The sequence below is a fragment of the Aplidium turbinatum genome, chromosome 1 (assembly GCF_918807975.1).
Source record: "Aplidium turbinatum chromosome 1, kaAplTurb1.1, whole genome shotgun sequence".
In the NCBI taxonomy this organism is placed as follows: domain Eukaryota; kingdom Metazoa; phylum Chordata; class Ascidiacea; order Aplousobranchia; family Polyclinidae; genus Aplidium; species Aplidium turbinatum.
The window spans coordinates 56,353,239-56,379,964 of NC_137472.1; the positions used below are offsets into that span (position 1 = coordinate 56,353,239).

General features: G+C 37.8%; 2 protein-coding genes across 2 annotated transcripts in view; both read right to left on the reverse strand.

Annotated features, from left to right (window-relative positions):
- LOC145783559 (deoxynucleoside triphosphate triphosphohydrolase SAMHD1-like) overlaps positions 1-19,397 on the reverse strand; it is a 35,702-nt gene extending 16,305 nt beyond the window's left edge. Inside the window, exons 1-4 of the mRNA XM_082595459.1 lie at positions 19,262-19,397; positions 18,729-18,820; positions 17,731-17,851; positions 1,088-1,339 (exon numbers count right to left, since the gene is read on the reverse strand). Coding sequence (XP_082451585.1) covers positions 1,088-1,339; positions 17,731-17,851; positions 18,729-18,799 — 444 coding nt within the window. The 5' untranslated portion in view covers positions 18,800-18,820; positions 19,262-19,397. The remainder of the gene's footprint in view (positions 1-1,087; positions 1,340-17,730; positions 17,852-18,728; positions 18,821-19,261) is intronic.
- Positions 19,270-26,451, reverse strand: LOC145783566 (deoxynucleoside triphosphate triphosphohydrolase SAMHD1-like). The gene is made up of 6 exons (XM_082595464.1): positions 25,185-26,451; positions 24,949-25,064; positions 23,925-24,007; positions 23,258-23,437; positions 22,679-22,741; positions 19,270-19,456 (listed from the first exon to the last, which is right to left on the reverse strand). Exons 3-6 carry the CDS (start codon positions 23,985-23,987, stop codon positions 19,415-19,417), a joined length of 348 nt encoding a protein of 115 aa, XP_082451590.1. The 5' UTR covers positions 23,988-24,007; positions 24,949-25,064; positions 25,185-26,451; the 3' UTR covers positions 19,270-19,414.
- Positions 26,452-26,726: the final 275 nt, after the last annotated feature.

Here is a 26,726-nt window from a genome sequence, read left to right on the forward strand (position 1 = left end):
AGTAGTCATTATGCACTTTAGGGGCATAATACCTGTCGGGACTTGTGAGTCCCGTTGCACAGTTTCCATGGTTACGGTGGATGCACAGCAAAATAATTTTGCAGTTAAGCATTTGGGATCATAACTAGACGGTATACGAAAAATCGCAATTTTTTTTCATAAAAAACGCACCTTGGTATACAAAGGGATGACAAAAAATAAAATGATTGATTGATATTCATATTATGAGCAAAATGTTCCAATGTATTACTTCAGATTTCCTATTTTGTACCAACCTTTAAGAAAAAGCAATTTTTTTGTTTTAAAGTTCTAAAAGTCCACATTTTCAACTGCTCAAAATTTTTATTTTTTGTCCTTAAAACACCAGGAATGGCATTTTAGAGCATGTAAAAGTGCAAAATTTTCTGGGGGCGGCATGTCCTTTCCCGGGGGGGCATGTCTTTTCCCGTCCCCCAGACCCCCCTAGGAAGCTCGCGCCTTCGGAGCTCGACTGTTCGTGTCACTTTATGACGTCATACTTAGCATCAACATTTGCAGCACCCCCATCACCAAAGGCCACGAGCCGCCACTGTTCCCAAACATCTACACCGAGTCACCGCCACTGCTCAAGAGCGGTAAAAGGCAGAGCCCATCGATCCTTGGAGTGACAAAGCAGGTTCATACGCACAAGAAAAATATGTATTTTATCCGGCTTGTAACTTCTTTTTTAAAGATTCAAAAACCGCATCAGGGACGGGAAAAGAAACTTTTGAAAGCATAGCAAACATATTGGGAGTACGGGTGCAATTTTCAAAAATTTATTATACAAAATTTCTTTTAATCAAAGTGGACTTTATGCCAAATGTCTCTCTGTAGCTTTTTTAGGCTGCAGCTCAATTTGTTGGACGGTCTCTGACGAAGTTTCAGTTAAAATGTGTGTGAAAGTGTAACTTTAACTTCTAGTTTGTGCTTTCGTGTTGCACAAAAAGAACAAACAAGTATCAAATCAATTCTATTAACAATTAATTTTAAGGCAAAAAATTAAAAACTACAAATAAAATAAAGTAGGCTAAAAACACTAAAAAAACTTTTTGAATATTTGACCTACCATCCACTTGTCCACCACTTTGTTGGCTTCTTCATGTTTTTTATCTTCTTCTTCAAGTGTTTTGGTCTTGGCTTCTTCAAGTATTTTCTTGGCTTCTTTAAGTGTTTTGTCCTTAATCTTTATGCTGCCGATGTAGACATAGAGATCGCGATTGAGGACTCTTTTCATAATACTACGGGCATTGCTCCTCGCTTTTATTTCTTTAACTTCGGCATCTTTTGAGTCGCTTGAGTAGTACATATTGTAAACCACCTGAAAGTGATGGATTAGAATTTAATGATTTATTTCATTTCGAAAAGAAACAATGTCGTAATTCATTGTCATCAAGTCTTAACTCGATTATTTTCTTCCTTCAGAGTTATTTTTTGCCAATGAAAACTTAAACAAAAATAAATATATTTCAAACTATTGTTGGTTTGTGCTTGAAGTTTATTGCCTTGTGTTCGAAGAGCTTATACCAGCGGTTCTTAACCTATTGCCTTGTCGGCACCACCTTGAAATTACCAATCAATTCTCTCACCTCCTCCTAGGATTGGCTGAAAATTAATAGACGCTTACAGTTAGAAATTTTTGTTGAAGCCTGGTAAACAGCTTTGCGTCTTACGTCATATTATAACAAACCTTGATATAGGGGACGACAGCAAGTACCTCCACGTGGTCTCCCCCGCAAGTACCGACTTTGGGAAACTAAACTTGCTACAACTGTCGCTATAAAGTTATCATGCGGAAGAACAAACATCAGAATGGCACCCCCAGACCAAGCACAGCGCCCTTGTCAAGGCGAACAGCACCAGCTGTTGTAGGTCAAGAAATGACCATTCTACAACTAAATGTTGAAGGCATCACCAACGCTAAACTAGACATCATCACACAGCTTGCCCACAACAACGATGCAGCGGTGATCATCATCCAGGAAACCCATTGCTTGACCCCGGAGAAGCTTAAGATTCCACACTTCGATCTTGCTGCCTGCACCCTCAGCAACAACCATGGAATAGCAACATTCGTAAAAAAAGACATTCACTGGATACTAGAGGCAACTTCCACAGCAGACGGTGATCTTGAATGGATCGCAGTACAAATACAGGATACGATTGTTGTGAATGTCTACAAACCTCTTCCAAGTAGACTTCTTCCGACATCATTACCATCATTTCCTGCACCGTGAATATATGCAGGGGATTTTAATTGCCGTCACACTGATTGGGGTTATTGCAACAACAACACTGATGGTGAAACTTTAAATGAATGGGCTTCTAAAAATGATCTTTCCCTTCTATATAATCCTCGGGACCCAGATAGTTTTCTATCCGGACGCTGGAACACAGGAACCAATCCTGATCTTGCTTTTGCAGAAGTGCTCCAAGGCGAGTCCATCCCAGATCGTAAAATCATAGAAAAATTTCCCAGATCTCAGCACAGACCCTCTATAATCTTTCTTACATCTATTGTGCAACCGCCACCAACCAACCCAGTCAGACGCTAGAACTTTAGGAAGGCTAGATGGAAGCAATTCTCTGAAATCACGAGTAAACTAGTTCATACTTTATCCCCACCCAATAATGCAGATGTCAATACCTCCTACACAGCCTTCACAAATTTGCTTCGCCATGCAGCAAAGCAGGCAATTTCTCGTGGACAACGCAAGGAATACATACTATGCTGGGACGAAACGTGCCAAAGTATGTACGAAGACCTGAATGACTCCGAAACACCTAAAGACTTCCAAGAAAGGTCTGAAAGCTTGATGCAACACCTCAACAACAAACGCCAGGAGCGATGGATTGAGACAGTCGAAGCCATAGACTTTACCCACTCCAGTCGTAAAGCATGGAACACGGTCAATCGCCTGACTGGAAGAAGTTCCAGAACCTGTTCAAAATTTCCTGTAACACCCAATGCCATTGCATCGCAGGTTGTGGAAAATGGACGACACCAACAAATAGACCGCAAATTTCAACGTAGAATCTCAACCCTCATATCAGAAATATGGAAGGATGACACGCATAACAATGAACTAGCTGAAGACTTTTCGACCGAAGAAATGACTAAAGCCATAAAGTTACTGAAAGCTTGGAAGGCTCCAGGACCAGACCTGATTCACCCCGAATTCATACAAAACTTGGGAAAGGAAACAATTAATTGGCTACGAAATTTTTATTCTCATTGCATACGAACCCTAACGATCCCTAAACGCTGGCGGAAAGCATTGATTGTTGCAGTCCCAAAACCAAACAAACCGGTAATTGACCCAAAGAGCTATCGCCCCATCTCCCTATTGTGCGTCCCATTCAAACTACTGGAGCGCGTCTTACACCGACGAATGGAACCCGTTATTGACCTCAAACTCCCACAAGAACAGGCGGGGTTTAGGAGAGGAAGATCAACAGTCGACCAATTAAGTAACCTTGCTCACACAAAACGTCGAAGATGGGTTTGAGGCCAACCTGAAGTCGGGAGCGGTCTTCCTCGACCTTTCTGCGGCATATGATACGGTTTGGCTCAGGGGCCTCACTTACAAACTGCTGCAGATAATCCCAGATAGACACATGGTTAAGTTTATTGTCGAACTCATCTTCAACCGCAGCTTCATCCTTAAAACCAGCGACGGAAAGAAAAGCCGACAAAGGCGCTTAAGAAATGGATTTCCGCAGGGATCTGTTCTCTCCCCAATGTTGTTCAACATCTACACTTATGACCTTCCAAATACTTCCTCTAATAAATACGCATACGCAGATGACCTGGCTATTCTTTATTCTCACCGCAAATGGGAAACAGTGCAGAACACCTTGACTAAGGATATGGACATTCTATCTTCCTATCTGCACCAATGGCGCCTCAAGCTGAGTGAAGCGAAAACCGTGACTTCTGCCTTCCACCTATGTAATAGAGACTCAAACAGGGAAATTAACATCCAAAATAACGGCCGGACACTTCCTTTTGAAGCCACACCCACATACCTTGGGGTTCGACTTGATCGGTCTCTTACATACCGCAAACATCTAGAACACTTACGCGGAAAAGTGACAGCTCGCTCTGCTCTCTTGAAACGTCTTGCTGGTACAAGATGGGGTTCTAGCCCCTCAGTGCTGAGAACAAGTGGTTTAGCCTTAGTCTACGCCCCTGCTGAATACTGTGCTGCTACTTGGTGCAGAAGCGCCCATACTGACCTTGTCGATGTGCCAATCAACAACTGCCTGCGAACTGTCACAGGTTGCCTTCGTCCAACTCCAACTGACTGCTTGCCTGTCCTTGCAAACATTGAGCCAGCTGCACTACGGCCGTCAACGTGCTGTCAACGTGCTGTTCTTTCCCTGAGCCGTAAAGCCCTAAACCCCGGCCATCTGCTACACACAACCACGCTGAGATATCCACCAAAGCAGCGGTTAAAATCACGAAAGCCATTTGTACGCGCTGCACAAGACCTTCTGGCAGCCTCTGGTGGAAGCCCTAGTAAAAGTGGTGCCACGAGGCATGGTGTGAACAATGGTCAAGCAGCACATCCCCACTTCGCCAAGTATTCAGATCTCCGCCGGAGAACCAGCTGGGCCATGGCCTCTCTTGACTTGCCTCATCAAGGCGTAACCGTTTGCTCACTGGTGTTGGACGCTATGGTGCAGACATGTTGCGTTGGGGCTTGGCAAAGAGTGCTGCTTGTGAGTGTGGTGAAATGCAGACGGAAGCCCACATAATCAAGGATTGCCGGCTATACGGACCACCTCATGGTATGGAAAGCCTAGTTTCTATCGATCTCGTTCTGTTGTTGTTCAACACAACAAACATTGTACCAGCCTCATTTTTGTACTCAAATATCGATTTCGCCTTTAAAGCATCTTCAGTTTGATATTGTCAAGAGCAAACTAATAATAAAAAATTCTTCAAAGGTTAAAAGTTTAGATATTATGACGTAACAATGCATGTTGCGCCACCATGGAAACAATGAAACAAATTATATGATCTATTACTACGTAATTACTAATGAAGAAAACGTAACAAGTAAAATTAAATAGCATGAAAACCAAAAGAGTCTACAACTTTTATCAAATGAAGTCAAAGATAACTAATAAGTTTCTACACTGTAGATTCGATAATCAAGAAATTGACAAAATTAATGGATTTTCTAAAACAATTACGCAGGCAAATAACAACAAAACAATGAACTAATCAATGAATTCAAAAGTAATGGCTGTCTATGCATAGTGACATTATTGAGATTTAGCTAAAAAAAATTTAACCAAAGCAATTGCATGAAGTGCACAGCAAACAAATGTGCTATAGTAGGCCTACAAGTGTTTTTCATTTAAATTTAGGCAAAAACATTTTTTGAACATTTATTTTTGCATCTAACAATTGATACCACTATTCTTCTTTGTGGTCAAGTTTGATTGGGTTTGGTTCTTCTACAAACGTGACTTCAAAGCAGTCTGATAATAATTGAAGATTTTCCTGTGAAGCATCAGTATGTATTTTTTGGTAATGTTGTAACAGTGCCGTTCTGTCGGTTTTGTCGGAGGAGTTGCCGCAGTTACCCGAATTCCAAATGGAGCGATGTTTGTTCCAACGTGCAGAAAATGAATTTTTTGTTTGTCCAACATACTGCTCTTTGCAAATTTTGCAGGTAGCTACGTAAATTCCAAAGTTCTTACATGTCAAATTCTGTTTAAGACGAAAAAGTTTTCCTGATTGCGATGTAAGACTGTGTGTGTCACTGACCATACAAGAAAAGTTTTTTCTACCGCCACACAATGCACAATTTCCACACCTTTTTGAAGATCCATTGTTTTTAATTTTTTTATTTGAAAAAGCCAAATCTTTGTAAGTCGTAACATAAGATGCAATAGTTGGTGGTCTTTTGAAGACAATACTGGCCGAAGATTTTAATTTCTTTTCTTTGTCTGAAAGCCTCAAAATGTTTGTAAAAGAGGAAGCCCAAATGATTCTTTTTTTGTCTGCGTTGGTTTTCTTCTCCGGTGCAAGTCTAGATTTCCAAGTTTTTGCCAAGTCAATAACGCTTTTGGTCATTTTTTTTATTAAAGCCAGAAGCTATGCATTTATTGTACAAGCGAGTTAAACTCTTCAAGTAATATCGTTCAGTTTCATTTAATCGACGCATTCGAATGCATTCTCCATACACAATTGATTTGAACATTTCCATGCATTATGTTGTTCGAAGCATATCGCATGTATTACAGAAAACGGAACTATTCAAAAGATTCATCGATGACATCATGTGGCTATCATTTGGAACGCAAAACACAGAAAACATACAATTGCACTTGATCGAAGCATTTGCATCTTGGGATTTAAAACTAAAATTTAGAAATATTTCCACCGAAGATGAAGGAAAAGGAATTGAGTTTCTTGACGTGTTTCACATCATTTCAAGCCAAAACAACATGGGGTTTTTCACTTCTGACTTTGTGAAACCAACAGCTGTGGACGCAAAATTTCTTCATGGAAATTCACATCATCCACAGAGTGTGTTCAAATCAATTGTGTATGGAGAATGCATTCGAATGCGTCGATTAAATGAAACTGAACCATATTACTTGAAGAGTTTAACTCGCTTGTACAATAAATGCATAGCTTCTGGCTTTAATAAAAAAATGACCAAAAGCGTTATTGACTTGGCAAAAACTTGGAAATCTAGACTTGCACCGGAGAAGAAAACCAACGCAGACAAAAAAAGAATCATTTGGGCTTCCTCTTTTACAAACATTTTGAGGCTTTCAGACAAAGAAAAGAAATTAAAATCTTCGGCCAGTATTGTCTTCAAAAGACCACCAACTATTGCATCTTATGTTACGACTTACAAGGACTTGGCTTTTTCAAATAAAAAAATTAAAAACATTAGATCTTCAAAAAGGTGTGGAAATTGTGCATTGTGTGGCGGTAGAAAAAACTTTTCTTGTATGGTCAGTGACACACACAGTCTTACATCGCAATCAGGAAAACTTTTTCGTCTTAAACAGAATTTGACATGTAAGAACTTTGGAATTTACGTAGCTACCTGCAAAATTTGCAAAGAGCAGTATGTTGGACAAACAAAAAATTCATTTTCTGCACGTTGGAACAAACATCGCTCCATTTGGAATTCGGGTAACTGCGGCAACTCCTCCGACAAAACCGACAGAACGGCACTGTTACAACATTACCAAAAAATACATACTGATGCTTCACTGGGACATTTTCAATTATCAGACTGCTTTGAAGTCACGTTTGTAGAAGAACCAAACCCAATCAAACTTGACCACAAAGAAGAATAGTGGTATCAATTGTTAGATGCAAAAATAAATGTTCAAAAAATGTTTTTGCCTAAATTTAAATGAAAAACACTTGTAGGCCTACTATAGCACATTTGTTTGCTGTGCACTTCATGCAATTGCTTTGGTTAATTTTTTTTTAGCTAAATCTCAATAATGTCACTATGCATAGACAGCCATTACTTTTGAATTCATTGATTAGTTCATTGTTTTGTTGTTATTTGCCTGCGTAATTGTTTTAGAAAATCCATTAATTTTGTCAATTTCTTGATTATCGAATCTACAGTGTAGAAACTTATTAGTTATCTTTGACTTCATTTGATAAAAGTTGTAGACTCTTTTGGTTTTCATGCTATTTAATTTTACTTGTTACGTTTTCTTCATTAGTAATTACGTAGTAATAGATCATATAATTTGTTTCATCGTTTCCATGGTGGCGCAACATGCATTGTTACGTCATAATATCTAAACTTTTAACCTTTGAAGAATTTTTTATTATTATTTTGGTCTTGACAATATCAAACTGAAGATGCTTTAAAGGCGAAATCGATATTTGAGTACAAAAATGAGGCTGGTACAATGTTTGTTGTGTTGAGCAACAGAACGAGACTAATGATAAGAGACAGTCAACCGCTTCAAGTGGACAGTTTGCTGGCGTGCGCGGACATTTTGCCGAAAGACATTTTGCCGAAACCCATTTTGCCGAAAGACATTTTGCCGAAAGGACATTATGCCGAAGGACATTTTGCCGAATGGACAAATTGCCTAAAGGACTAATTGCCGAACGGACTAATTGCCGAAAAGACTAATTGCCGAATGGACAAATTGCCGAAACAATTTGGAAAAAAATTACTTTGAAGTGACACAAAGTCTCGTTACTATGCAAGCAGTGCTTTTGAAATAGAATCACTTTGCTACTTTTTGTTTGCCTAAAAATTACTTTGAAGCAACACAAGTCTCGTTACTATGCAAGCAGTGCCTTTGAACTGGTAATTATTTTGAAGTGACACCAAGTCGCAAGTCTCATTGCTATGCAAGCAATGCCTTTGAACTGATAATTATTTTGAAGTGACACCAAGTCTCGTTACCATGCAAGCAGTGGCTTTGAAATACTGTAGTAATTACTTTGCTACTGTTGTTTGCCTAAAAATTGCTTTATATACAGTATCCACAGTTTTTGGAAATCAGTATTAGTTTGAAGTGACACCAAGTCTCATCTATAAGTATAGGCTATAGGCTATGCAGTCTCCACAGGTTTTAGAGATCAGTATTAGACGTTCGCTTGTACATATAACATTTCTGTCGGATACTTACGCGCCAGGGGCGTTGACAGGGGGGTCTAGGTGGTACTTTTGGACCCGGGCCCGGAATATTTAGGGGGCCCGGATTTAAAAGATTCCCCGCGACTTCAAACATTATCAAGATCTTACTATAATCAGATCTAAAGGAATTGCGACCAGAGGTTAAAACAGCCACTTCAGCCGTCAGATGGTAAAGTACCGGGCCCCTTCCGGGTATAGCCTAGTGATTTCCCTAACCACGAGTTTTTTTTCAAAAACACGAAATATTTTTCTTCCCACTCTTTAATTCTGAATATATATATATTTTTGGTGGTAATCACTTCTAGCTACTTGCATCTACAATAATGCAATTTTGAGAGGGGGAGAATGTCGTGTGTTTCTGAGCACGGCGCTCTGTCCCTCAAGCTTATTACTCAGTTAATTATTGCCTTGTTTTCTGCACGCCTTGGTTCTACGTTTTCTTCATTCGTTCATTCATTCAGTTCTGTTGTTGCAGCATTATGTACGTTCGGAAGCAGTTATTTATGTATCCTTTTATTTGCAGATGTAGTTGCTTTCTATTTTATTAAAGCCTTTGCAAGGTTGTTGTACAAGTGAATTAAGTTTACTTCAATTTAATAAAATAGTAGCTATGCATAAGTTCATGCAACCCCAAGTGTTTGGGGTCGACACAAACTCCCCGGAAGCCTCAAGAAAGTGGCAACATTGGAAGCGGACGTTTCGAAACTACATAGCCAGGATTGAGGGTGCAGATGCGCAAGCGAAGCTCGACATCCTAGTAAATTTACTAGAGTCACATGTGTATGCGCACATCAGTGAAAGTGACACTTACGATAACGCCATTGCTCAGTTGGACATCCTCTACAATAAACCGATCAACGAAATTTTTGCGCGACACCGACTTAACACATGCAGGCAAAAAGTGGACGAACCCCTGGAAAGTTTTCTTCAAAGACTAAAACAGCTCAGTGCTGACTGCAACTTTAGTGCAGTTTCTGCAGCTCAAAACAAAGAAGCAGCCATTCGGGACGCCTTTATTGCGGGAATTACTTCAAGTTACATCCGACAAAGACTTCTTGAAGACAATGTCTTGGAACTACAAAGAGTCTTTGAAAAAGCTCGGTCGGTTTATGATGCTCAACGTAATGCCGAAGCGTACGTTATGCCCCCTGGCGGCGAAGCTTTGAATGATCCTCTAGCTGTGTGCGAGTCACGTTCTTGGGATTCCCAATCCAGCAACAAAACGCCACCTCGCAAAAGCGACTGCCTTGCAATAGAGCAGAAAAAATGCTTTTTTTGTGGCAGAAGACTTCATTCCAGAGACAAATGTCCTGCCAAAGAACAGATTTGCTACAAATGTAACAAAAAAGGCCACTTCGCTAATGTGTGCCGTTCGACCAGCAGTAACGCAACCGCTGCATGTCAATCAACAAGCTTGTCAGCTCTCACATCGCTGTCTAAATCAGATCAAAACGTAAACGTATCCATTGAGATCAATGGAAAACTAGCTAAATGCCTTATTGACACGGGCGCCCAAAACAACCACATAAGCCATGAATTTAGTCATCGCGCTAACTTGAAAGTAAGCTATAGTGACGAGCAGCATGTGGATTTAGCTGTAAAAGGCTCATCAGTGAAAACTCGAGGCTCCTGCTTTGCAACTCTACAACTCCTGGATCGCGATTATGCTGATGTGAAATTCAGTGTCATGGACGGACTACTCTGGGACGTAATTCTTGGACGTGAGTTTTTACAACAACATAAATGCGTAAATTTTAACTTTGGAGGATCTGAACAACCTTTGAACCTTGGGGCCTTAAAACCTTTGAGGAGCCCAATGCCAGTACGTTTATTTGAGCATATGACAGGAGACTGTTGCCCAATCGCTTCCAAATCACGTCGGTATTCTAAAGCTGATCAAAGTTTTATAAAGAATCAAGTCGCTCAACTCTTGCGTGATGATGTTATTGAACCAAGCACCTCACCATGGCGTGCTCAATTGGTGGTTGTAAAAAATGAAAACCATAAAAAACGCATGTGCGTGGACTACAGTCAAACAGTAAACAAATTTACTTTGCTCGATGCCTACCCGATTCCGAACATGCAAAGCATTATAGACAATGTTTCTCAGTACAAATGGTTTTCTACTCTGGATCTACGCAGCGCTTATCACCAAGTTCCCTTGCTGCCTGAAGAGCAAGAGTACACCGCCTTTGAAGCCAACGGACAGCTGTATCACTTTAAAAGGATTCCATTTGGCCTTAAGAATGCAGTGCCTTGTTTTCAACGAGTTATCAATGGAATCATTTCGAAATATGCTTGCAAAGGAACATTTGCCTATCTTGATGACGTTACGGTGTGTGGTGAGACGCGCGAGGAGCACGATAAAAATCTTCAAGTTTTCCTGGGTGCTGCAAAAGACTGTAATCTAACGTTTAATGAAGACAAATGTAGTTTTTGCGTAGAAACAATAACATTGTTAGGATATCGCATCTCGAAAGGTGTGGTTGAACCAGATCCTGAAAGAGTAAAACCAGTTATTGAAATGCCTGTTCCTAACACTGCTAAAGAACTTCAGCGCGTGGTAGGCATGTTTGCTTACTATGCGCAGTGGATCCCTCAGTACTCGGAAAAAATTAAACCTTTGGTTTTGTCAAAAACTTTTCCACTTGACAAGCAAGCAATACAAGCTCTCTCCACGTTGAAAAAAGATTTGAGCATTGCTACTCTTGGGACAGTAAATGAACAACTCCCGTTTGTGCTTGAAACCGACGCATCCGACAACGCAGTATCAGCAACGCTGAATCAGCAAGGACGCCCTGTAGCTTTGTTTTCGAGGATGCTAAACAAGAGTGAAATTCGATATTCCAGCGTAGAAAAGGAAGCTTTAGCGATCGTCGAAGCAGTACAAAAATGGAAGCATTTCCTAAGTGGTCGTCATTTCACGGTTGTGACGGATCAAAGGTCAGTTTCATTTATGTACTCAAGCACAAATCATAACAAAATTAAAAACAATAAAGTGCAACGATGGCGCATGGAACTAAGTGAGTTCAATTTTGACATTGTTTACCGCTCTGGGAAATATAACTCCGCTCCCGATGCACTGTCCAGAGCATACATTGCTACGATGCATAATAATGTGCTACACGATATTCATGTATCTTTATGCCATCCTGGTATAACTCGTTTGCTTCATTTTGTTCGAACTAAAAATCTACCTTATTCTGTCGACGACGTTCGGAAAACGGTGCAAAACTGCAGCGTATGTGCAGAAATCAAACCTAACTTTTATAAACCACCTAATGCGCATCTTGTTAAAGCTACCCAGCCGTTTGAGCGACTGAGTTTAGATTTCAAAGGCCCTATGCCGTCTGTGTCCAAGAACAAATACATGTTAACAGTTGTGGACGAATTTTCTCGTTTTCCTTTCGCGTTTCCTTGTGCAAGTACTGATGCCCGAACTGTTATTTCTTGTTTAAACCAATTGTTTGCGTTGTTTGGTATGCCAGCGTATGTACACTCCGATAGGGGCTCGGCTTTCATGTCCAAAGAACTATCATCGTATCTTAATAGTCATGGTGTTGCATGCAGTAGGACGTCTGTCTATAATGCTCCTGGAAACGGACAATGTGAAAGGTATAATGGAATAATTTGGTCTGCAGTGAAATCAGCATTAAAGTCTCGTAAACTTGACATGTCGCGCTGGGAAAGCGTGCTATCCGACGCTTTGCATTCTATCCGCTCTTTGCTTTGCACCGCTACAAATGAAACGCCTCACGAAAGGTTATTTGTGTATAAACGTCGATCGTCATTTGGAGTTTCTATGCCGACATGGTTATCAACACCAAATAAAGTGTTTCTACGGCGTCATGTTCGTTTATCAAAGTATGATCCTGTTGTTGACGAAGTAGAGCTCATGCATGCCACCCCTAACTATGCTCGTGTTCGTTTTCCTTCTGGCAGAGAAACAACGGTCTCTCTCAAAGATATTGCACCATTGGGACAATCGGATGAACCTGTTTTACCAGTTGACCAGGATGTTCTAGTCGAAGCAAACTTAACATGTTTGCCTCCTCCAGTGGCGAATGGTGAGGCTATTGCTCTACCCAATGGATTTGTAAATAATGACGTGACTTCAACATCACCGGATGTAAATTTAAGTGTGCGTAGTGACGATGGCGACATTGTACAACGTGAAACTACTGATCACTCTATGTCATCGTCTTCGCCCACCACTGATACAACACACTTACGCAGATCTACTCGTATTCGTCGTTCGGTTGATCGTTATGGTGCAGTGCCATATTTTTAGCAGTCTGCTTGATTTCATGTAAAATCACGCCTGCTGTCCAAGTTACGCTTATGAACTATATTTTGCGTGTTTGTGCTATATATAATGCAATTTTGAGAGGGGGAGAATGTCGTGTGTTTCTGAGCACGGCGCTCTGTCCCTCAAGCTTATTACTCAGTTAATTATTGCCTTGTTTTCTGCACGCCTTGGTTCTACGTTTTCTTCATTCGTTCATTCATTCAGTTCTGTTGTTGCAGCATTATGTACGTTCGGAAGCAGTTATTTATGTATCCTTTTATTTGCAGATGTAGTTGCTTTCTATTTTATTAAAGCCTTTGCAAGGTTGTTGTACAAGTGAATTAAGTTTACTTCAGTTTGTTGTGTTGAGCAACAGAACGAGACTAATGATAAGAGACAGTCAACCGCTTCAAGTGGACAGTTTGCTGGCGTGCGCGGACATTTTGCCGAAAGACATTTTGCCGAAACCCATTTTGCCGAAAGACATTTTGCCGAAAGGACATTATGCCGAAGGACATTTTGCCGAATGGACAAATTGCCTAAAGGACTAATTGCCGAACGGACTAATTGCCGAAAAGACTAATTGCCGAATGGACAAATTGCCGAAACAATTTGGAAAAAAATTACTTTGAAGTGACACAAAGTCTCGTTACTATGCAAGCAGTGCTTTTGAAATAGAATCACTTTGCTACTTTTTGTTTGCCTAAAAATTACTTTGAAGCAACACAAGTCTCGTTACTATGCAAGCAGTGCCTTTGAACTGGTAATTATTTTGAAGTGACACCAAGTCGCAAGTCTCATTGCTATGCAAGCAATGCCTTTGAACTGATAATTATTTTGAAGTGACACCAAGTCTCGTTACCATGCAAGCAGTGGCTTTGAAATACTGTAGTAATTACTTTGCTACTGTTGTTTGCCTAAAAATTGCTTTATATACAGTATCCACAGTTTTTGGAAATCAGTATTAGTTTGAAGTGACACCAAGTCTCATCTATAAGTATAGGCTATAGGCTATGCAGTCTCCACAGGTTTTAGAGATCAGTATTAGACGTTCGCTTGTACATATAACATTTCTGTCGGATACTTACGCGCCAGGGGCGTTGACAGGGGGGTCTAGGTGGTACTTTTGGACCCGGGCCCGGAATATTTAGGGGGCCCGGATTTAAAAGATTCCCCGCGACTTCAAACATTATCAAGATCTTACTATAATCAGATCTAAAGGAATTGCGACCAGAGGTTAAAACAGCCACTTCAGCCGTCAGATGGTAAAGTACCGGGCCCCTTCCGGGTATAGCCTAGTGATTTCCCTAACCACGAGTTTTTTTTCAAAAACACGAAATATTTTTCTTCCCACTCTTTAATTCTGAATATATATATATTTTTGGTGGTAATCACTTCTAGCTACTTGCATCTACAATTCATAGCCGTAGGAGATGGGGGGGGGCAGTCGCTCCCCCGCTGAAAAAAAAATGTTGCAAAAATTTCCAGTTATTTGGGCAAATCAATCTTACCACAATGTTTCGACGCCTCACCTGTTTAGAAACTTTACATATGATAATTGTTGTAATTTATGAGATGCATTTATATTTTCCAATGAATGTAAATGTATTATCACCGACTTTGAAAACTGTTGCATGTGGTACTACAATCTGGGCAGAATGATAAGTTTCGATTTGACAACTGCAAAATAGAACTGTAAAAAAGCACAGTTGGGAAACAGAGGTAAGCTTATTACTGATATTCACTAACATGTAGGCTGCATTTCTTCATGGGTAAGATTTAAAAGCCTACTGGTTACTGGTAACTTTATGCGATTTTTTGTTTTTTCTCAATATCCTACTAATGTAGTTGATTATAAAAATCATTAGGGCAAAAATGTCTAGTTATTTGGACAAATCAATTCTTACCATAAGATTTCAACATTCTACCAGTTTAGTAACTTTATAGTGTTGCATTTTGTATAAAAAACATTTTGCTTTGAATGTAAAACAGAGTATCAACGATTTTGAAAACTTTTATATTTGGTATTAAATTTGGGCAGAATGTTAAGTTTCGATTCAGTATTTGCAGAAAATAATGCTTCAACAAGCTGAGATAAGCTTATTACAGATGTTCATTAGAATATCATCACACTAGCTTACATTTCTTCATTGGTAGAATTTTGAAACCTTGCTGGGTTCTGGTGAGCTTATGAAGTTTTTGTTTTTTCTCTATATCCCACTATTGTAGTTGAACTTTGTAAAAATATTTGAGTAAAAATATCCAATTATTGGATAAGTCAATTTTACCATGAGTTATGCTATGCTCGCAAAACTTGACTTAAATACTACAAAGATAGCTTATCATTTTTAGATATGGTCAAACAAAATAAGTATTTGTTATAAACATTAATAATCAACAGTTGTGAGCAATGTGAGGCCACATATACACCACTTTTGTGAGCATTGATCCCGACCACTAACTATAGTTATGTACAAAGTGAAAAAGTATATTAAATGAAAACAACTTGTGAATTTTCCTGTATTTAATTTCATGTTTTTGTGAGCTATGGTTTAACTGTTTTCAGCATTGAATTTTTTTGTATATTATAAACTGCTGTTTGTTTTTGCCAGTCCCAAGGTTGATATGCTCAGTTATTTACTACCTATGACACAGTATTAGAGCAACAGCAATCAAATATAAAGACACATGTTATGTTATTTTGTCATCCAATTCATGCAGTTAATATATCAGGCAATGTAAACAGTGCTATTTTTGTGTCATGTTTTGGTAATGTGGTCTGTATTTTGTGGCAACGCTTGAGTTTGAAGTTATTATCTCGGAGTGGTTTTTCTTCAGTGCTTGTGATTTGAGTAGTAGGCCTAGCTGCTTCATTGTGAAGTAAGATTATCTTTGTAATGATCTTCTGAAAAAAGATTGACTATTGACTATGACTATTTCATTGTAATATAATATCAACATTTTTGGTATCAAAATTAGTTTTGTTCAAAGGTGGAAGTTTCATGCACATAGCATGGTGAACTGTCCAATTCTTTTCAGGCTGTAGGGTTTGAAGCAGCATGGGTTAAGTAATGTTACTGGTTTGATAAGTGAACGGATTGTCATTTTAGTTTTTTTCTATGCAAATGTACAAACATTGAATCTTTGGACTATCTTTGAATTGAAAAGATTGAGCTACTTTTGGTCAAGCCTTTTATTGAAGTTGGGCTGGAGATTTTCATATAATCTGGTGATATGAATATTCAGCAATTATTGTTATCGAGTTATTGGTGAAGTCTCAGTTCAAATTTTTTTGAATCCAGTTAGGCTTAATATAGCCTACTAAATATTTTTTTATGATACACAAGAATGTTTTAATTTGATGGTTTATATAAATGGGACACATACAGGTCTATGAAAGTAGATTAAAGTAAGTTCAGTCTTGTTTTGCTGTTGTATAGGCTATAGCCTACAATTTTTTTTTGCTTGTGTTTCGTACACAGCCAAGTTGATGACTCTCAGAGATTGTGAGTAATTTAGTATTTTTGAAAATATATACGCAAAGACAAAATTTGGGCAAATTATGTTCGCCCCCCCCCCCCCCAAATGTTTTAGCCTACTCTTCTACGGCTACTCTACTTTACAAAGAATTAATTTTAGCCGAAAACTCCAACAATTTTAAACATACTGACGAAAATCGTGATTGCGAGCAAGGATTTGGGGTTTCTGGAGAAATCCCTAATGCGTAATTGCACAGTTGGGAAATTCGTGGATACAACAAATCTTTGAGAATACATAAATGACATTCCTCTTAATTTTCTACTTTGAACGGCATGTGTTATCCTCGTTTTAACAGCACATCAACAAACGTTTCTACACAACCTGATATTATTATATTCATAACATTGTCTATGAAGGGGGCCCGAAAACAAATGGGTACCGGGCCCGAGAAATCCTGTCAACGGCCCTGTTACGCGCTGTCGCACATAATTTGTGAGTGAAATCTGTTTGTGAATGACATTTATGTGTTATTAGGTTATGATAATACATAAAATGCATTTGTATAATTTCGGCAATTTGTCCATTCGGCATTTAGTCCTTTCGGCAATTAGTCCTTTCGGCAAAATGAGTTTCGGCAAAATGTCTTTCGGCAAAATGGGTTTCGACAAAATGTCTTTCGGCAAAATGTCCGGGTACCTTTGCTGGGTGGTTCACTAAAAACAAAAAAGTTTTATTAGTCAATAGTTTCTATCGATGACGACACCAGGCAGTGGTTAACCAACGGATGCCGTGACATACAGCGACAACACGAGAGAAGAAGAAGAAACCTTGATAACTCAGCATTTCCGCACCACTTAGACACAGGTCTCGCACCTCTTAGTGGTGCGTGCACCCCTGGTTAAGAACCCCTGGCTTATACGATGGCTAGGCTGCTGGTAGATCTACTAAAGTAACGCACTTCATTCAACCACCAGTAGCGACTCTTTTCGTACAAAATTTGTGAAAAATTCATTTTGTTATCTACATTGATTTAATCAAATGGCAATGTTTATCAGCTTCTTTATTGAAACTTGCATTGTTGCAAGAACTAATGCTAGTTTCAATAAAATTCTAAAGTAAACGATGTGAAAATACGTAAAAACTACTGCTCTATTGGGGCATTAGGAAATAGGCCACACCACAGTAAAGGTTAAGTGTTGGTTACCAGTCTGTTTGTATTAAACAATCTTGGTATTTTTAAGAAAAATCAGTATGGCCTATATGTGGTAGATAATTAAGCTATGACATTACATGATCTGAGATCTTTTCGAAGGCCTCCACGTGATCTGCAGACTCAGCTAATGTAAACTTCTTTCCAGCTTTACCTTCAAACTTCGTGTATTTATTTACCAACACCATCGCATCAGTTATCCTATACCAAACAAAAATAAAAACCTGGAGTTGAAATGAAAATCTAAAAAGTGAAGTAAGCTTATTTGGAGTTTTTAGTACCTCTTGGAAAGCTTATATTTCAGGTATGGAAATTTATATTTCGATTTAAAACTTTCCATGGACTGCACTACCCGGTGGTTTCAACACAGTTTACCAATGCCGAAATATACTTAAAAACTGGATAAAAAATAACGAGCTTCACACGTAAAAATGCCATTGTATCAGCATATATGTTACGTTTTTGTTTTGACGAGAAATGAGGTAGCACTAGAGATATTAAATTATGAGCAGGCGGATTGGTTCTTCAAGAAGTAGAAACACTGAACTGTTGACTCTTTTAAATACCGCCATAGTGCTCAAAAAATTACACGGGTAATTATCTCAGTAGAACACTGACAAGAAATTTGTGATGAGTGTATTGCCTATATAATGTAAATCCTGATCTTGAGCGTGAAACTATGGTTGTGAGTCCGTGGTGTTAAAATTATCTGCCGATAAAACATTTATCAGGGACGGATCCAGAAAGTAACCTTAGGGCGGAGGGAGCGATTTCTACACAGCGCAATGATGTGTAGGTCTACATTAATTCGACTTTGCAAGTACACTGTGAATAAAGTTACTTTTTTGTGTTAGCGATTGCGCAGAATTCACCACTGCTTCTTGTAACAATCCTGTCCCAGAATTTTTGTTTGATTTTTGTCAAAATATTATGTCGCTCCAATGAAAATTATTCAAACTGATTTTGGATGTTACACAAAGACACTATTCTAATAAGTGAAGGTACTAAACACATGAGAAAATTAATACTTCAGCATGTTCAAATCCGTATTAACAATCACTGCTATTATGTCACTTACATATCCTCTACTGCAATACTAATTCTATGTTGGTATGCTCGTCGGTGCAAGGCATCTCTGGTGTGAAACATTTCGTACAGGTTTTTGCATTCCTGCAAGTTAAAAAAATGATTGATTGATTAAATGTAGGTATTTTTATCTTGGGATTAAAAAAGGTTCTTTGCAAACTTAATCCTAGCAGTTTCGCATAGTTGTAAATGCTTTGAACCACTGGCACAGGGCCGGTCACCGTGACTGGCAAGTTGAAGTTTGCGTTTGTTAGCTGTTACTTGTTTCATCCACTATACGCCAATAAATTGAGAGTTATGTTTTCAATGCGTTGCTCAAGCGCACATCCCGAGAGTCGAACCAGCGACGCTTGATCTTACCTTTCTTGTTTACAAATTCAGGCACTTAATCAATAACCTATCAGAGCGGACCACTTGGTCGCATTTGTTAGTCGTATACGTATTTCAAACTTAACTCTTTATGAGTCTAGAATACTAAAAGAAAATTAGAACTAAAATCAGCAATGGGAACCATTCAACATTCACCTTGTCTCTCACACATATCTGATAGTCTTTCTTTTATTCTTTCTCTTTGCCATTAATTTTTGTGCAGTCGAGAACCCTCATGTTCTTCATGAACCGAATGTGATCAAAGCTATTTGCTATGCCCAGCTGGTGGCAGTCGCGAGCAAAGTAATCCTACTTGTCAACGTCCACTCCGGTGGGCTTGTTCGCAATAATCTAATCATGAAACAAATTAGAACAATAAGAACAATTAGAATTATTAGAACAATAAGAACAATATGTAGAATTAGAACAATTAGAACAATTCGGAAACTAAAGGCTTGTCGTCTTCTGGTTGTTTAATAGGGTGGCTCGTTTTTGAACTTTTTTTAAAAATTCTCTCCGGGTAGTGGGGAAATGGTGCCAATGAGTGAGAAAACACTCATGAAAAAATTTGAGATTTGTAAAAAATTGTCTTCAGCCTCCTCATGGGGCCCAAAAATAGAAAAATGAGGTCAAAAACGCAATTTTTTTTTAAATAGTTTTTAGTTTGGGTAGATACAATATTGTTTAGATATATCTAAGTAACCTAAGAAAAAAAATTGGCGTCATTTGAACTATTCCTTCAGCTTCCTCACAGCTTCTGAAAATTTCCATTTTGCTGAAAATTTTGCATTTTTGTGGGTGGTTACATGATACATAATTGCGTTAGACATTTTGCCAGCTATAAAACGTCATTGTATTTCTCTTTATAGACCTGCCCTGAGCTGTTGCGTCATTTTTTAATGAAATTGGGTTAATTTGGTAGGAAAAAGTGACGTCCTTTTATTTGAATTTACGTCACTGACGAAGTTTGTAGTTATGTAACCACAAACAAAAATGCGAAATTTTCAGCAAAATGAAAATTTTCAGAAGCTATGAGGAAGCTGAAGGAATAGTTCAAATGACGCCAATTTTTTTTCTTAGGTTGATTAGATATATCTAAACAATATTGTATCTACTCAAATTAAAAATATTTTTGCAAAAAATTGCGTTTTTGACCCCATTTTTCGATTTTTGGGCCCCATGAGGAGGCTGAAGACAATTTTTTACAAATCATAAGTTTTGTCATGAGCGTTTTCTCACTCATTGGCACCATTTCCCCACTACCCCGAGAGAATTAAAAAAAAAAGTTAAAAAACGAGCCACCCTATTGTTTAATCATCTTTAACCAATAAACCATTTTGCCTCAATTTGGTGAAAAACATATTTTAGAAGTCTACTAAATTGTGCTTCCTTTTTAAATTGTGCTCTTGATAGGTATTCCATATCATATTATTTTAATTTTCTTTATTAATGCGTCCTGGACAAAAAAGATACTACTAACCAGAGGCGTTGACAGGGGGGTCTAGGTGGTACTTTTGGACCCGGGCCCGGAATATTTAGGGGCCCCGGATTTTAAAAATACCAGCGACTTCTAACATTAGCAAGATCTTAATATAATCAGATCTAAAGGAATTGCAATCAGAGGTTAAAACAGCCACATCAGCCGTCAGATTGTAAAGTACCGGCCCCTCTTCCGTGTATCGGCCCCACTTCAGCTCTTTGGTGGGAAAATAGCCACTTCAGCCACCAAACAGTAAAATAAGAATTTAGTGTAATCTAGTAGGCTATCATTTTTTTGACTGTTTGAACGTAGAAATTACATTTATCTACAATACAATACATTGTAATAAAATATATTTTTCTTGTATTAGGAACTAGCACAATATCCGTGATCCCTCTTAGACAGTGATTCCCAACCGAGGCTCTTAGAGCCGCATGCGGCTCCAAGCTAGCCTTCTTGCGGCTCTCGTTGACCCCTGAAAATCCCACAAAAAATATAAAAAATCTATTTATAATAATTAGGGCGATTATTTTTTGACTTGTCAAAAAATGTTTTTTGACTATTATCCCAAATTGAAAACCAATGCCTAGAAAAACGCCTCTGTATTTGGATCAACTTACGTATGTGAAGCACTTTTCAGCAAAATGATCAGAATCAGAAATAAATATCGCAATCGGTTGACCGATGACCACCTCAAGCAGCTACTGATGCATACTGCATCCTCTGCAATTGCGCCTCGCTTTGACAAACTTGTTAAAGCTCAAAGCCAATGCCAAGTTGGACATTAAATTGAATTGTGTTATTTTTCTTGTTAGTGTTGCTATTTGTTGGTACATGCTTTCATGCTTTAAAATTTTCGTTATAATTAGTGTTTTCATGCGGCTCCATACGTACTCTGAAGTTTGAAATTTGGCCCCGACACCAAAAAAGGTTGGGAACCACTGCTCTTAGAAATGGTTGGTCAATGGTCAGGCAACCAATTTCATATGCAGTACTGGTATACGCTTCGAAGAAACAAATTTTGGTTTCTAAACAGTAGTCTGCTTTGTAGGATAAATTACTAGTATTTAGTCTACGCTACCCTACAGTGATTTCCCTAACCACAAATATTTAGTGAAATAACCCGAAAAAGAATTTCAAAATAAACAGGCTAATGTTTGGTCAAACTCAAAAACTGAAATGACACAGGTGAGAAGATTTCTATCCCTATTTCTGCACTAAAAATTATACCAAAACCGCTTTTCAGATTTCAGCAATCAGCGAATGTTTGACCTAGGCCCAAAAACTTTTCTCAAATTAAATTGAAAACTTTCTGACCGTCTGCACTAATTTTGTTGTAAATTCTATTCTGGTTACCCTAGAATGACCAGTAAAACATCAATGGAATCGGGAAGTAATACTCTAGCACCATGTGACAAATAAAAGTTCAAAAAAGCAACCACAGGATAATGATATAATGATAGTAAGTTTTGTGCTTTGGGAAATTTTTAAGATTGCGCAAGATTTGTTAAAAAGACTGACACTACAAACAAGAGCAAGCTACTGCATTACAGGCTACCAGCAGCGAAAAGATTGTGATAAGCGCATAGTGGACCTTAGTGGTATGTAGAAAAAATTTAATGTCTTTGAGATTATAGGCTAATGATATAAGTTATATAAATGATATTCCTCTTAATTTTCTGCTTTGAACGGCATGTGTCATCCTCATTTTAACAGCACATCAATAAATGTTTGTACACAACCTTTATATTCATAACATTGTCAATGAAGAGGGCCCAAAAATAAATGGGTACCGGGCCCGAGAAATCCTGTCAACGGCCCTGCTACAAGCTACATTAGTCGATGTACCAGCACGTCCATAAACGAGAAAAGTGGCAAAACTTTAAAAAGCCGTTTTAGGCGAGTCATACTGAGCGTAAGAACTTTATTGCCAGTGGGCTATACCTGCGTAAAAAATAAACTGCGCAGTATTTTAAGGAGTTTTTTATATTAGCAATCAACTCTGTGCTGCTGCTAGTTATTGTAATGTGTAGCGTTAGTGGAATCAGTTAATTGTTACAAAAACTGCATCGACACATTAATGCTTTGAACACCTGATAGAGAAAACCTTTGTCTTGCTTTCTCCCTTTATATTTCCAGGTCTCTTCACTTTGATTCTGCAACAAATTATTTCAAAACATTAAAAATCTAAAGTTTCACCTTTGAATTGTATATTAATATGAACTTTTTTTTTGGTTGTGCAAACGTTTCTGTAGGTCCTTGCCATAATTTATAAAGTGCTGCTACTCAAATATTTAACAGATTTTTTAACAAGATTTAGCCAAAGAAATGCGGTTTAAGGTTGAATATGGTTGAATGAAAAACGTATCGATTCCACAACTACCGAGAAATCTAAAACAGACACTCATCACTCTCAAAATGAAAAATAAATAGATTTCTTATCTCACAACATCTGTATGTACGTGAATATTAAAATACTTGATGTTGAATGATATCCGTACGGTATCAAAAAAGAATTACAAGAATCAATAAAAAAAAACACATAAACTTTAACATTCTAATCCAGACAGCAAATCAGTCGTTTTTTACATTGATTTAACGTCTCCAGACTGAGATGTTGAATCGATGTAAAAAACGACTGATTTGCTATCTGAGAATTAATGCATATTCACCTTCGGAGGATCAACTTCAGGTATTGGTCCATTAATCAATTCCTTAATGAAAATTGCATTACGACACTGGGTGACGTCAGACTCGTCTCCTTCAGATTTAAGAAGCTTCTCGAACTCTTCTCTTACTTTTTGATTTTCTTGAAGAAGTCGGTCAAACATCAAGCAAGAACGTTTCTCGTGCTGTAAGTTGATAACAATTATTCAAAACAAAGTCATCGATCTTATTATTATTATCATTATTGTTATTATTATCATTTATTATAATTATTATTTTTATTATTATTATTATTATTAATATTATTACTATTATTATTATTATTATACTATTATTATTATTCGTGATTATTTGTCTATGAAGAAAGATAAGCATCTGAATTTTTACACAGTTTGTCTTGTCATAACTTGTCTTCGCATTTAACAATTAAGTTTTATAGTAGAACTGACAGTGTCTGTCATTGTCTACAGATCTCTAAGCTTGCTTGGAATTTCATTCATTAGATTCAACATAATATTCTAGCGTCTCTAAGCTTTTGGTAGAATAAAATAGATTTTCGCAGCCTATTCTGGTTTTTGTATCACGATTGGCAATGTAAAAAAGTGTAATATGAAAAAATAGAGAAAGTCTATCTGTACAAATTGTCTATTCAATCTACATACCAGTACTTACTTTTTTATTTTTTATACTTTTACCCTTTTTTTTCATTTTTGTCAAAAATACGTCGTCATACATGTGCGAGAATGGGCCGTGCCCTGAAAAAAACAACTTTCGTAACTTAAGATAATCAAATGTAGCATCTGGGTAGTATCATGTAAAATAGTTAATCGAATGTCTGTAAGTTTTACAATTGTTTGAAAAAAAAAGATTCAAAATATTTTGCTGTATACTTTCTGTTTCGTTTTAATTTACCATTTCTTTGATCTAAATAAATCCAAAATATATATTTTGCACTTTGCTAATGAGTTAATTCCTAAATTAAAAATGTTCTATTTCAAGTAGAACAAATTAAAAATTATAGGCCTATAAAATCACTAAATCGTAAGCCACAAGATACGTGTTACATGTTAACGTTAATCTTTGGTGCAAACTATTGCATTTTTGGTCAACTAAAGTGCTTAAAATAACCTTCCAATATTTTTAGATTTCTGCTCCGTAAGCTACCACGCTATTGTTGTGTATGGGGCTTGTCCGCTGTGGTAGGAAGTGGTCAGCTGGCTTTTTTGATTGGTAACAATAACGTTCAAAGTAAGCAATGGTTACCACACAAATATTGACCTCTGGACCACAGCTTTTCCAGTCAAAACCTCGTTTTTATTGGCAGAAATTAAACTGTTGTAGCCAACATCGTGGTTTCCATTTATGTTTGGTTTGTATGCGAGTTTTTTTTAATCACCATTGTTAACCAAGTTGTTTGCTCTAGCATCCCGATAGATTACATTTACATCTTTCTTTGCAAATAACATAAAGTATAGAGTAAACCTTGAAAGTGACTAAGTCAAAGATCCTGGGAATGTAGAAAAAGTTTCTATTTGATATTTGATGACAAAAGGTTTTATGTTTTTTCATTTTTGTTTGCATCTAGAAAATCTTTACTTGCAATAATAACCCAGACACTTTATCAGTCCCTTTTTTTGCTTCTGCAAACGTTGAATCAATGTAAAAAGCGACTGATTTTTTGTTAGGGAATACATACCCAAATCATGGCAAAGACCGGCCAATTCCACGCACAGGACATCTTCCTTATTTATTTTACGTTCTGGTTTGCTGGCACGTAAGTGACGAACAAGTTCTCCTGCAAGATGGCAAGTCCTTCAAAGAAATATCATAAATTAAGGTGATCCAACAACTTTGACAGAGAAAGATTTTTGTTGCTGATGTTTTTATGTTTTTTTTACTATTACAAATATTTTCAAACGGGCGTTTACTTACTGTATAACTATGTAGCCTATTCTATTGGATTGAATAACTGGTCACAGCGGTAAACCATAATATCTCCGTGGGAAAATAAAATTCCCGGATCCTTTCGTCTGTATGCAATGACACCGAAAAAGAATACTCTTCTGAAAACGTCTGTTCAAGAATTGCATTTCAAGAAAAAATGCCATCGGCTGTCGGAAAGAGAGCGCAACACCTTACGCGCTAAAATTTGTCACCACAATACAAATTACTGGGATAAAAGACGGAAATTTTGTCTACTGTACAGGGTGATCCGAAAGTAACTCCCTATTCTAAAATCACTGTAATTTATTCTTGAAGTGTAATTTCTCCAATTAATGAATATGAGAAGAAAATATAATGCATGGAATTTTGTTTAAAATTCACCACAAGCTTCTCAAGTCGACCATGAACAGCATCAACTGATTTCACAAGAAACTTTTGCGGGATGGAACTCATAACTTCACGTATTCTCGCTTCAAGTTCTTCCAGATTTTTTGGTTTGGTTGAGTAGACTTGTTCTTTTAACCAACCCCAAAGAAAAATGTCGCATGGTGTTAAATCAGGACTTCTGGCTGGCCATTCGTGTGAACCACGACGCTCCATCCATTTTCCAGGAAATTGGGCATTCAGCCATTCTCGAACAACAATAGCAAAGTGTGGAGGAGCTCCATCTTGCATGAAAATTAAATCTTCAATATTATCCCAAGCACTGATATAATTGGCCAAACTTCATTTTTTAGCATGGTGAGGTACCTTTCGGCATTCATGGTATCATGAAGGATGAACTAATGAACAAATATGGAGCTCCTCCACACTTTGCTATGGTTGTTTGAGAATGGTTGAATGCCCAATTTCCTGGAAAATGGATGATGGGTCGTCGTGGTTCACACGAATGGCCAGCCAGAAGTCCTGATTTAACACCATGCGACATTTTTCTTTGGGTTTTGTTAAAAGAACAAGTCTACGGTACTCAACCAAACCAAAAACTTTAGAAGAACTTGAAGCGAGAATACGTGAAGTTATGAGTTCCATCCCGCGAGAGTTTCTTGTGAAATCAGTTGATGCTGTTCATGGTCGACTTGAGAAGCTTGTGGTGAATGATGGTGGCCATATTGAACTTTAAATAAAATTCCATGCAATATATTTTCTTCTCGTATTCATTAATTGGAGAAATTACACTTCAAGAATAAATTACAGTTATTTTAGAATAGGGAGTTACTTTCGGATCACCCTTGTAGTTGGTAAGCACAAGCAAAACAGTTTTAATAATCGACCAACCTTTCCAACGACAATTCTAAAAATGGCAAAACTGACTTGAGATATTTCAAACCACATAACTTGCATACTGTGACGTAACAGTGATATGCAGTGTGTAGTAATTCCAGCACCAGGTAAATTTGGCTTACGCAAGATTTCGCAATTCAAGATTTAAGATGATGAAATATTTCACAGGTGTTATAAAGATGATGACATCTCTGCTCATTTTTAGTAATATTCCATTACGTAAGACGCCAGGTTAAGCAGACCTTAACG